Here is a 12672-nt window from a genome sequence, read left to right as displayed (position 1 = left end):
AAAGTCAAGCACACCCTCACTTTCACACCATACATACTCTGCATCTGTACGCACACCTGCGTGCTCACAGGTGTACGGGTGCACACTCCCACTTGTATCTGTGTGAAATCATATACTCGCACCTGCACACACATACACACATGCACCCCTCACCCTACACAGAGTTCCAATGGACACCTTTCTTCCTCAATGGGATTCAGATAGGTCCACTCCTCACTGAGGCAGCCAGCAGAACCATCCAAGCTATTCCTGTGGGTCAAGATAGTCATGCATAGGGCTGCAGGCTTACCAGCCTGGTCTCGGCACTTCCTTTACCTCTTCCATGGTGTTGTCTTAAAAAGTGAGACCATGAATGGCTGTGTACAGAAAATGGGGAGATGTTAGAGCTTGTGACCAGTTTCCAGTTTGCTAGTTGCCCATCAGTAAAAGGGTGTTAGAAGTATTGTAAAAAGAAGAACCTTTCAGACAGAAAGACACCCAGCGTTCATGTAGTCTTCTTGGAGATAGAAGACAAATGGGTTCTCTACTCCTCTATGAAATGATAGATCCTGACTCCTGGACGCCTCCAGTCTGAGGGTCTCAAACAGCGGGAGAGCTGAGCTCGGGTGGAGGCTGAAGAGTCTATCTCTGTTAGATAATGATGCTGAGCCACTGTGAGCCATCCTGACACAGTGAGAACTCTGCAATCTCCTAACAAGGACAACTGTTTACTCTCATCACGGGGTAAGAGCACCCTGTGAGTTCACGCCTCCCCAGTGGCCAGTGTCATAGCTTTCCTATGTCAGGGATCCTAGTGTTGGTGAGCGGTGCTCACAGGAGGACTGGGCTGGCAACCAAACATCTGCATCTCCCCACGAGTCTACTTTGAGCTATTTGTGCAGAAACCTTGAAGGGAGCTGTTTCCAGAAATCTATTATAGTTTTATTCCCAGAAATCTCAAAATAATCCCAAGGTTTCCTGGCATGTGACCTTTTCCTTTATTTTCTTCTCTTCTTCCCCACCCCCTCTTTTTTCTGAAAAAAAAAAAAAATCAGTTCCAGTGATTTTGTTGAAAAGAAAAGCAGCCATACTGGTTCCAGATCAAAAGAAAAAATATTAATATGTTTGCCGAGTTCTGAAAACACAAACTCCACAAATTTCTATGAAAACACGAGAAAAATTCATCAGTCTACACCACTGAAATTCCAGTCAGGGTCAATGTCAAATCATGACATGAGATGCGCACATTTTAATCCTATTTAATTAAATGCGGAATAAAATATCTTAATTGTTGTTTCCAAACCAACACATGCAAAAAAGACAGGCCCACAAATCTGTCACCCACAAAATATGTAAAAAAAAGGCTGTAGCTGGACATTTTACAGTGTGGACAGCTTCCTCGCCAGTACAACAGGGAGGAGGGCAAGGTGGACACTGTATTTCTTGAAGGACCACAAACAAAATCTTGATTTCATGTCTCTTCAGCTAGCTCAGGGTAGCAAAGCTCACATGGGTCTTGTATAGATAACAGCACTTGTAGTCTTTGAAAAGGAAGAGATGTTGTCAATTTGGCCACGACTCATCGTGTGGCAGCCAATGCTGTGCCTGGGTTTCATGGCATGGGTCCATTCCTACAAGCCACCTATCCAATGGCTGCTATTCAGGGTAGAATATGTCACCCACTTGCCTTTAGAAATCATGTAAGCAAAGCCTGGTGGTGGAGGCCACCCTAGGCAAAGACCCCATCCCTATGTTAAACCTGGTGAAGGCATACCCCAGCAAATAAAATTCACTCACCACAAATGGGAGCAAGTTAGAGCCTCTTGGGGTCCCACTTGTACCCCAGTGTGCCAGAGGTATGTGATGCCCACCTGTGTTGAAGCACCCATGTGTGGAGGGGCACCTTCTGCTCCAGTTCTGTGTTTACTGCCTGGGCTGGCCACAGCCTCACCTAAGCACAACACAGAAAGCTGCTGGAGTCTGGGGTGTTTTTACTGTAATCCTTTCTCTGTACGTTACGATTGCTTTGGAGAGGTGTCACATTTGACTGATTCTCCCCATTGTGTTTTTAGAAGTTTATGATACAAAATTTCCTCCACTAGGGGTTGAGAACTCCACCAAGAAAATGATCCAGGAACAGCAGGCTGCCGGCAAACAGCAATGACCCAGGACTCCCTGAGAGAACATCTCTGTTCACTTCAAATTGACCCTGCCTCAATTAAGTCAAATTGTGACCAGAGCCGGTGGAAGTCCAAGCCCTGGGGAGACACCTCACACTAGGGACAAACGAGCACCCCACTGTCACTTTTCTTCCCTTGAGATCATCAAGCCTCCTGACCCCACACCGTCCTTCTCATGCCTGTACTGGTCCTCGGTAACCATGGCAGCAGCTGCGCAGTCTGACCACTTCCTTGTGGTCCATGACCAGGATGCCCAGCCGTGCCAAGACAATGTGGCAGGAAGCAGGAACAAAGGATGCCAGGCTTTGTGGAGCCACGTGACGTCCACCGCTTCCCACAGAGATCATTTTTGAAAGCCAAGACCTCCTAGGCAATTGCTTCTAGAAGCTTCTGTCAGGACTGCATCTTGGTATTTAATAGTTTTTATTTGTTCCTCTTCCTTCTGTGCACATAGCTGAGAGTGCAACAGTCAAGACATAAAATCACATCTAGATTTTCCTTAAATGTATGATTAGCTCTCAGTGCACAGACATCTGTGAGGGAAAGACCTAGAGCCAGGTGTGAACTGCTGCCATATCTGCTGCCCACAGTCTCTGCTAATGTGACTGTAGGGAATCCATTAAACCCAGGGACACTTTTTCAACCACCCCATCTATTTCAACGTGTGAAGATGCTGGGAAGAGTTGTCTGTGGCTGGAATTAGAATAGTGGACTCCTTGAATTTGAATTTGTAGGCTGTTCCCTTCTCAACCTACAAGGTGCTATGAGGAAGCACATATTCCTGTGGTGTCCATGGGAAACCATCTCACTCTTCAGGAACTGCAGGGTGGAACTGAATGGAACGTTAAGGAGTCTTTCAGGGAGATGGAAGCAGCCATTCCCTAAAGTCATCAACCCTAAGCAAATGTCAGGACTCATGCAAGACTTGGGTTTGAATGAACCAGTGAAGTGATCACCTGAACGTGCTGTGTGTGGGTGTGGGTGTGTGGGTGTGTACAACTACACATGCACACATCCATGTGTGTGTGTGTGCAAGTACATATGCACACATCCATGTGCACGGCTGCATGTTCCTGGGCACATGAGAACATGTTTGCAGAAGTATGTGTGTGACTACCTGCAAGCTCGAGAATAAATAAAATCAAGAATAAATAAAACTCAGATTTTTCTCATTCTTCTTTTCCCTGACGGAATTACACATCTAGAGACAAATAGCAATCGGACAAATTAATAATATGGAGTATGCAATGTCAGGTGGGTGAGAATCAATAAAATATTTAGGTCTCCCCCCTCCCCAATAAACAGGAATGGATGTTTAGGGACAAAGAATGTCATTAGTGAATGGCATTTGCCCTAAGTGTCCTCTTTTCCTCCTAAACACTACTAAGTGTCCTCTTTTCCTCCTAACCACTAAGGAAGGTGACCGCCACTGGGTTATATTGTTTCTGTAGTACTGAGTATTTTTGTTGTGGAATTGGGTTGATAATGTTTTTGTTTTGTTTTTATGAGTCAGGGTCTCACAATGAAGCCATATTGGCCTTGAAAGCAAAATCCTCTGCTCCCAAGAACTAGGATTATAATCATGACCCGCCATCACTAGTCCTGGTCTCCCGAACTAAACCCGGGGCTTCGTACATTCTAGACAATCACACTGCCACCGCGCAACCTCCCAGACCCCTGTCCACTTTTCATGTTATCTTGAGGCAGGGTCTCACTAAGTAGTGCAGACAGGCTTTGAACTTGGGATTCTCTTGCCTCAGCTTCCCACATGATAGGCCTGCAGGTGTGCTTCACCATGCCTGGCCAGAAGAGAGACAGTTGCTCTTGTCAGTGGTAGAGCTATCTGAGCTAAAGGACAGTGTCTGCATTACCTGCAACAATGACCTAGCAGAACTCTGCCTAGCAGAACAATGCCTAGCAGAACTCTGCACTTTGACAGAAAGAGTAAATAATTTGGCAACTTGGTTAATTGAAGGCAGAGGCATGGCCCTGATGGTGGTTATTGCGGTTAGGCTGTTTAGATAGGAGGATTGTCAGAGTTAATAGCTCATCAACACACAACTTCTCAAGGCCATTTTCGTCTGTGTGGTCTTGTTTCCCAGAGATGCGGAGAAAGTAAATCCCTTTTGAAAGCACTGTGTGCTTGCTGTTAAGCTGAACCCTTCATTACTGTGCGAAGCTTTTCCAGGCTTGCTCTAAGCTGTAACTCTGGTTGCTAATCGGAAGACTGCTAAGTCCAAGGGTAACGTCCACACCAAACTGACCTCACTCACAGAACAAAAAAGACAAGCCGATAATCATTTTAGAGCACTTTAAGTCAAAAACAAACAAACAACTCTGAAGGGCTTGTGATAAATTTGTTTTATGACAACATGAAACACTGAGGGAGTCAGACAATTTGTAAAAATGACTGCTTTGCAGTTGGTAGAGATCCTTGCCTAGCACGAAAGGGGTCCTGGGTTCAGTCCCCAGCAGACCATAAACCACGAGTGGTTGTTCACATCTTTAGTCCCAGTACACTGGAAGTAGAAGCACAAAGACCAGAAGTTCAAGGCCAGCCTTTGCTACATAGCAAGTTCTTGGCTAACATAGACTACATAAAACACTGTCTCAAAAATTACTTTAAAATTCATAAAAAATTATTCTTTACATGCTCTGAGAAATAATTACCAATTTAGAAGCTTTCAAGTTGTTGAGCATGAAAGTAAATTATCTATGCTTTTGCCACATAGGCACTGTCTTCCCGCCATGACCATTGCTGCTCACCTTTGCAATTCCCACGGTGAGCGATCTCCAGCTGTGGATCTTTGCACTTGGCCCGCTGGAACTCACATCGGGACAGGAAGGTCCTCCCGTCCGAGGCACAGAGTGGCTTCTGAGGGGAGCTTGGGCAGTCCAGGCTGCAGTCTCTGTCTTTGTCTTGATCGACTCTCAAGAACTTGGGGAAGAAAAAGAAACAAGAGAGTTTTAAAGAACTCCTGTTGAGGAGACAGGAGCACCAAGCAGACTGAGAACAGGCTCTGAAGAAATATGGCTACTCGGTGCTCACATATAACTGAAACATCGAGTGAATTGCTTTCAGACTTGTACATTGTCCATTTTGCAAGTCGATAATAGCTGGCCATAAGTCTCTATCTAAGGTCTGATTGGAAGACACATGCAGCCCTTTGTAAGTGGAAGGTACTCTCCCATTCACCTTCCTCTTAGAAACTAGAGGAAGGGGCTCGCCCACTCAGCCATCCTCATAAGGGTGGCATCATTGCTGTTGTTGTGATTGCTGCTGCTGCTCCTCCTCCTCCTCCTCTTTACAGTCCCTTTACTAGTTCATTCAAGGTCAAATGTCTTCTCAGACCTCTGGAAGTCACTGATGTCTCTGCCCTGCAGTAACTGGCAGGTCAGCTTTCCGTATAAAGTGGCTCCATTGTCAGAATATACTTGTGTATCCCTTAGTGAAAGAAGTTAGTGGATTTTCTTTTGCTTTTCTGTTGTTTTCTTGAGATAGGGTGTTTTGTAGTCCAGGGTGGCCTCAAACTTGCTATGGAGTCAAGGATGGCTTTGAAACTCCTAACTCTCTTACCCTCACCTTCCAAGTTCTAAGGTGACTGGGGCACACAACTTCATTTGTAATTTTTATTCTTATGCTTTGAAGGTTATTGTTTCAACAAGCGTCAAAATGTTTGTTGAATGCAAGCTTGGTCTCAAAACTGAGAAGCTGATGTGTCCCTGTGAAATGCCTCTGGCTCCTCGGTTAACACATCGCCACTCACCCCCGCAGAAATAGGTTCTAAAGGTCGCACTTCCTCACAAGTTCTCACAAGTGTAGTAACACCAAAACCCTCTGCAGGAACCTTAGGGTTGGCCATAGAACCAATTTGCATGGTGCAGTTCCCAAGAACAGACTGCCCAGGTTTTCTGTCCTTCCTTTCCTCTCTTATGTGCTTGGGTTTGCTATGAGGCCTAGGGAATTCTCAACCTAGACATCTCTGGCCCTGCCATTATCCTTGGTCAAGGAATCAGAATCCTGGCCAACCTTCATCTACCTATTCCTCATACCCCAGACCATGTTCTGTCTAGTCATTCATTAAGCCAGATAGAAGAGCAAGCTGAACATGGCATTTCCTCTGGCTGTGAGTGTCTTGCATGATGCAGAGTCCCATCTTTCATTTAGACTCAGAGCCTTAGATGAGGTTTCACACCAGGGAACATGACTGATGGGAAGACAATGCTGGCAACTTTGAGAAGATATCAAGTGTGCTGGATCGAGGACAGCACAGCTGCCTGGAGCTCAGCTCCACTCTGCAGCCTGGAGTTCATGGACAAAGCTGTACCACAAGTTCTGGCCTTAAGGCTTTAGACATCTCAACAGTTGTGCAGCCTGCCTTACACTGGTCACATACTGTCACCATGGGATATGGTCCCCATGTGGACAATGACACAGACTCTCCTTTTTTTTCATTAGATATTTTCTTTATATTCATTTCAAATGCTATCTTGAAAGTTCCCTATACCCTCCCCCCGCCCTGCTTCCCTATCTACCCACTCCCGCTTCTTGGCCCTGGCATTCCCCTGTACTGGGGCATATAAAGTTTGCAATACCAAGGGGCCTCTTTTCCCAGTGATGGCCAACTAGACCATCTTCTGCTACATATGCAGCTAGAGACATGAGCTCCGGGGGTACTGATTAGTTCATATTGTTGTTCCACTTATAAGGTTGCAGACCTCTTCAGCTCCTTGGGTGCTTTCTCTAGCTTCTCCATTGGGGGCCCTGTGTTCCATCTTTTAGATGACTGTGAGCATCCACTTCTGTATTTGCCAGGCACTGGCATAGCCCCACAAGAGACAGCTATACCAGGGTCCCTTCAGCAAAATCTTGCTGGCATATGCAATAGTGTCTGGGTTTGGTGGCTGATTATAGGATGGATCCCCGGGTAGGGTAGTCCCTGGATAGTCCATCTTTTCGTCTTAGCTCCAACTTTGTCTCTGTAACTCCTTTCATGGGTATTTTCTTCCCTATTCTAAGGAGGAATGAAGTACCCACCCACTGGTCTTCCCTCTTCTTGATTTTCTTGTGTTTTACAAATTGTATCTTGGATGTTCTATGTTTCTGGGCTAATATCCACTTATCAGTGAGTGCATAGCTAATGACTTCTTTTGTGATTGGGTTACCTCACTAAGGATGATATCCTCCAGATACATCCATTTGTCCAAGAATTTCATAAATTCATGACACGGACTCTCCTTATCCCTCACCTACAAACAAGGTGGCTCTGGGTGGTGCACGTAGGACGGGTCTGTAGAAACTGAAGCCTTCAAGTTCACGACCTAGGTTCAATGCCTCAGCGAGATAGATGCTGTAAGAAAGCCTTAATGCCTCACTGACTCTGAGGTACATTCGTAGACATCTGAAACTTAGGCAAACTACTGAATGAGACACACTTTGTCATGAATTACGGGACTGGATATAATCTGAAGACCAGGAAGACACCTGTGAAGTCGGGGAAGACATAAGGAGACAGCTGGACCAGGACTCTGCCTAAAATGAAGGATGGGTGTTAGCATCAGAGATGGGACACTGCATAACGCTCTGGACACTCACAGCCTCTTTGTGTGTGAAATGGAAACAATAAAACAACACTCGTTTCATAAGATCACTGTGAACATAAAACAAGATCATGTCCCGAAAGATATCTTGACCAGACATGAAGGAGTAAGTCATTGGCAATGAGCCCTACCAATCACAAACCTAGAGTCTATTATTTTAATATGCACATGTCCACTGTGGCTTCTCCGCAAATACCACTTATACTACATGAGTGCCAGGCACCCCTCCCGCGTGTGATTATCTCCAGGTAAAATATTGAGAGTGTGAAGCAAAAGAGCTACATGGTGAGTGTTTTAAGAAAGTGTTCGAAAGAAGTAGGAAGACTCTGGAAAAGGACAACAGAAGCTTGGCTTTGTTTCACGGTGGCTGGAACAGTAAGTTAGGGAACATCTGAAGTCAGGGAGACAGGGAGAGGCTAGGACTAGAGGCCACTTTCCCTAGGTGGGAAAAAGTCACCTTGCATAAGGAGTAAATGCAGAGCACCTGATAAAGATGCCGTGGACAGCCCCAATCCCACCACATCGCTGAAGACCTCTGAACTGAAGTCCTAGACAGAACAGGTGACATCTACACAAGCAGGCCATCCATGTATCCCCCCTTCCTCCTTTCCTACTATCCCCTCCTTCCTTTCTCCCCTCCATCTTCTTCTCCCTCTCCTGTTTTATTATTTGATTTAAGGACATAAAACCTTGTTTACATATTTACAAATACATTAGACATGTCCATCTTGGGTCCTATGACCTGGCATATCTGCTGATTCTCTCAGCTTCTTGAGTGTGTGGTCAGGAAGCCACAGCTGAACTCATGGTGGGTCAGGGTGCCCTTCTTGCTCTGTATCTTCCTTCCTCGTGCCCTTGAACATGTCCTCTTATCTCTTTCTCGACCCTGCCTCCTCCTCCCTCCTCTCAGAGAAGAAAACCAGTGCTTTTGCTTACTGTTAGCATGTCTGAACGAAATTCAGTCATCTGCTGCTATAGTTTGTGTCGGTGGGAACTTCCTTATCCTAAATTCTTCCTAGTAAGATACCATATAGCTGCTGTTACTTCAATACCAGAGTTACCCATGGCAATAAGGAAAATACCTTCCTCAGCATTCAGTCATTAGCCTTTCGGGTCAGAGACGATGTGTCTGCAAACTCACTGTGCAGTCCTAAGAAAGGATTGAGCTTCAGACAGACAAGCTCTGTCTGAGGTCTCTTCACTCTAAAATGTTTGTGGAAAGTTCCATGGTCCATGGGCACCGTCCTCAACAACAACCAAGAAGCAGTTTCCTATCCAAGACCCGAGGGGGAAGCATGAAAGTGCCAATAAGGCATTAACAACTCCATTCTAGGTCACAGATCTGGGCCACCACACAGCCTTGGGATGTGGAAGAACCTTTGCTGAACCCTCAGCAAGTCAAGTTGGAACTCTTTTAACTGGAAAACACTGGGAGATGGCTTTTATCCATTTACATGGCTTTGGTGCCTCATGAAGGACTGGCTTCATGCTGGTGCTCAATACCAGTCTGTTGCCTGAAGAGCCATGTCGATGCGACGGAAAATGGAGGGGCAAGAAGAGAAGGTTGAGAAAGTGCTATAGGATTCCACAATGACACCCAGAGCTCAGAACACTGAACAGCCAGGAACACCCTAGGAGGAACCTGAGGCTCTTCCCACCACCCGTCCTTCATTTCTGTCTTCTCCTTTTTACTCAAGCCTTATCAGACTTCATCTCCCAGGCTGTCTCCTTGCTTAGAGCTTGAACATGCTCACTGTCACTCTGGTAAGCCAGGTTTGAAGGTGCTTGAAGTCTTGCTTGCCACAAGCATTATTTCCTTTCACTTAGATCCTTCTCATGAAATGCTACCAGTAGCCTACCTTGCAAAAGAGCCTATCACCACGCCTCTGTGGTTTCACAGAGGACAAGTGCAGGCATCCTCAGCCTACTGCTGAAAAGCAAACCTTGGGGGGGTCCTACAAGGTGTTACACGGGAAGTGTGTGTGTGTGTGTGTGTGTGTGTGTGTGTGTGTGTGTGTGAGAGAGAGAGAGAGAGAGAGAGAGAGAGAGAGAGAGAGAGAGAAAGAGAGAGATATTAAACACCATTCTCATGAGAACCTGAACCATGAAAATACACAAATGACACATGTACATGTGACTTCAGGAAGCAGCATATGGTTGTCAGACAGTGCAGTGCTGGGAACCCAGCATGAAGCTTAGCCCTTCGCTTTATACCATACTTCATGCACCACTTCCCAGGCCCTCGGGGAATCAGAGGAACCCTAATGCTTAGCCAAATCAAAAGCAAACTTGGGGAACAATTTCCCAAGCATAGAGGGAGAATAAGGGCCCCAGGACAAATCCATCCTTTCTAACCATTTCCTGGGCACGAATTGCTCAGGGAGAGGTGGTGCCATTGGTCGGTCCCTGAGGCTCAGATTGTAGGATAATAGCTCACCAACATCCCCACCTCTGGTTCCATAAAGACAGGGTAGAGTATCAGGAGTGTTCACGTGTGATTAAATAACCTGTGGGTGGGGACCCCAGGCTGTAGCCTAGGAAAGAGTTCTCTCAGAGGCACCTGAGGCAGGTCCAAAACATGGTGTTTCGTGTACCTCTATCCAGTGGTGCTGTCAATGTGCTAATGCCAGTTAGACCTTTAGGATATAGTCTGATTTGGGGCTGGGAATGAAGCACAGTTGCTAAGGTAATTGCATAGTATGCAGAGAGCACTGGCTGATCCCTATTGACACATAAAACCAGATATGATGGTGCAGGCCTGCATTAAGCTCTAGGGAGTGGAGGTGGGACAGTAAGGTCATCACCTACCACACAGTAAGTTCAAGGTCAGTCTGGACTACACACCCTGTCCCTGTAAACCTCCTGATGGTTTCAGTACTTTATGGAGCAGTTCAACTACCACCTCCAGTAGGCATCACTGTCCTTCATGCTGTCCCAGCTTTTCTGGAATCCAAGCACAGTGTGTACCTTATGAGGTGACCCAGTTTCTCTCTCTCTCTCTCTCTCTCTCTCTCTCTCTCTCTCTCTCTCTCTCTCTCTCTCTGTGTGTGTGTGTGTGTGTGTGTGTGTCTACCGCTCATTTCAAAGCATCAATAGCAAATTGCACTAAAGTACACACTACTGAGCAGGAAACTAATCTGGATGTCTGAGAACAGTGTAGAGAGAGAGATGGGACTGCCCAGACCCAAACCTCAGTGAGTATCCCACATTATACATTGAAGTCATTCTAGCAAGGACCAGGACCATGGGAGCAAACAGGAAACAGAAGAGCATCACTTATCAGGAAGCCTAAGTTCAGGAAAAATCCCCATGCCCACGTGCCAGGTAAGAGAGAGGATGGCAGAGCCATGAGGTCTCACAAGGGCCTAAGCCATCGTCATATTTTATAATTTATTTTTATTTGGGGGGGGGCATTGGTGTTTACCTGCACATTTGTCTGAGTGGGGTTGTCATATCTGGAAGTGGAGTTACTGACAGGTGTGAGCTGCCATGTGTGTGCTGGAAACTGAATCAGAGTCCTCTGGAAAAAATAGCCAGTACTCTTAACTACTTAGTCATCTCTCCAGCCCCGGCCATCTTCATATTTTAAAGAGCTGTGATATGAGCCATCCATGGCCAAGGATGAATAGAGGCTAATCAATGTCCATTGCTCGGCCCATCCAGCTCCGTGTGCTGTTGGAGATCTTACACACACACACACACACACACACACACACACACACACCCCAATCCCCATCACACAGTTCTGCCTGCACTCACTCACTCACTTCCTGGGGAAACATGTTCCTCACAGCTTCTCAGAATGGAATGAGTGTTTTCCAGAGTTCTGCAAGCCAGGAGCTCCCTGGGGTCATTGGTACAAAGGGAGCGCCCACCTGAAGCCTTACTTTGGGAACTAGCTTGTGAATGAGCAGCTCCGAGAAAATCTCGTGCCCCATTGAAACAGATGCTTAGATTATGCTTCTGCTAAAGAAGCATTGAGTCCTGAAGTGGGCCCATGGGGAAACGAAAAGCAGGGTAAATGACAACATCTAGCCTTGCTTTTGCAGCTGTCTGTCTCCTTTACTTTGCGTGAAAGCACAGAGATATTTCTAACCTTTCCTCTTGAGTTGCCTGTTATTCCCAAATGATCATAGCCTGTCAGGAAACACACACACACACACACACACACACACACACACACACACACTCCACACATCCATCACTCGTAATTGCCCATCAGAAAAGGCCGTACCTAGAGCAGGTATCATATTCTGAGACCCACCTTGTCCATTCTAGCAATAAAGACTCTTTCAGGCTACCTTGCATGACTGGGAGGAGCCAAGAAATTGATGGACCAACAACAGACAGAACCACACGTAGCCATAAAGAGTTAACTGTGCTTACCCAGTCTACTTCCTCTGGTTCTGACTCTATTTAAACTAAAAGCTCATGTCAGTACCATAAAGGTGAACAGTGTGTCCATATTAGTAAATCTCTCATCCTTTCATTGGCTGGTTGAGTGAGATGGGTGACCAAGCCAGGGCTTTTGCCCTAAAATTTCCAGTTACATCATCACAGAGGGAAAAGCCCAGTGACCAGACTTTGCAAAGACCCATGGGTGGGGATGAGGTTTTAATGAAAAGTACCTCTTCTGCTTGAGCCCTGTGCAAGGAACCAGGTGGCAGAAAGGGCAAAGCCATTTTGCTGAAGGCTCAAAAGGTCAAGTACTGATATTCTCCCTGTGGGCCAATGACAGTGGGGACAGAGACCCAGAGTTAATCAGACCCAGGAGAAGCTCATAGGTCACTAGTAGATAGCTATTCCCTGTGGTCACTTAGATGGTCAGCAGGGTCACCAGACCCAAACCCAAGGCTAAACCAGCCTTTTCCCTTCATCTCATCAGCACCTGCCAAGGGGCCATGCTGGGTCT

General features: G+C 46.2%; 1 protein-coding gene across 2 annotated transcripts in view; it reads right to left on the bottom strand.

Moving 5' to 3' along the window:
- Smoc2 (SPARC related modular calcium binding 2) overlaps positions 1–12672 on the bottom strand; it is a 125301-nt gene that overhangs the window by 74159 nt on the left and 38470 nt on the right. For both annotated transcript variants that reach the window (XM_006524777.3, NM_022315.2), the window contains exon 2: positions 4926–5097. In XM_006524777.3, coding sequence (XP_006524840.1) covers positions 4926–5097 — 172 coding nt within the window. The remainder of the gene's footprint in view (positions 1–4925; positions 5098–12672) is intronic.

This window comes from Mus musculus, chromosome 17 (genome assembly GCF_000001635.26).
Source record: "Mus musculus strain C57BL/6J chromosome 17, GRCm38.p6 C57BL/6J".
NCBI lineage: Eukaryota > Metazoa > Chordata > Mammalia > Rodentia > Muridae > Mus > Mus musculus.
The sequence above is the reverse complement of the archived record's forward strand: the minus strand, read 5'-3'. Positions and strand labels throughout refer to the sequence as shown.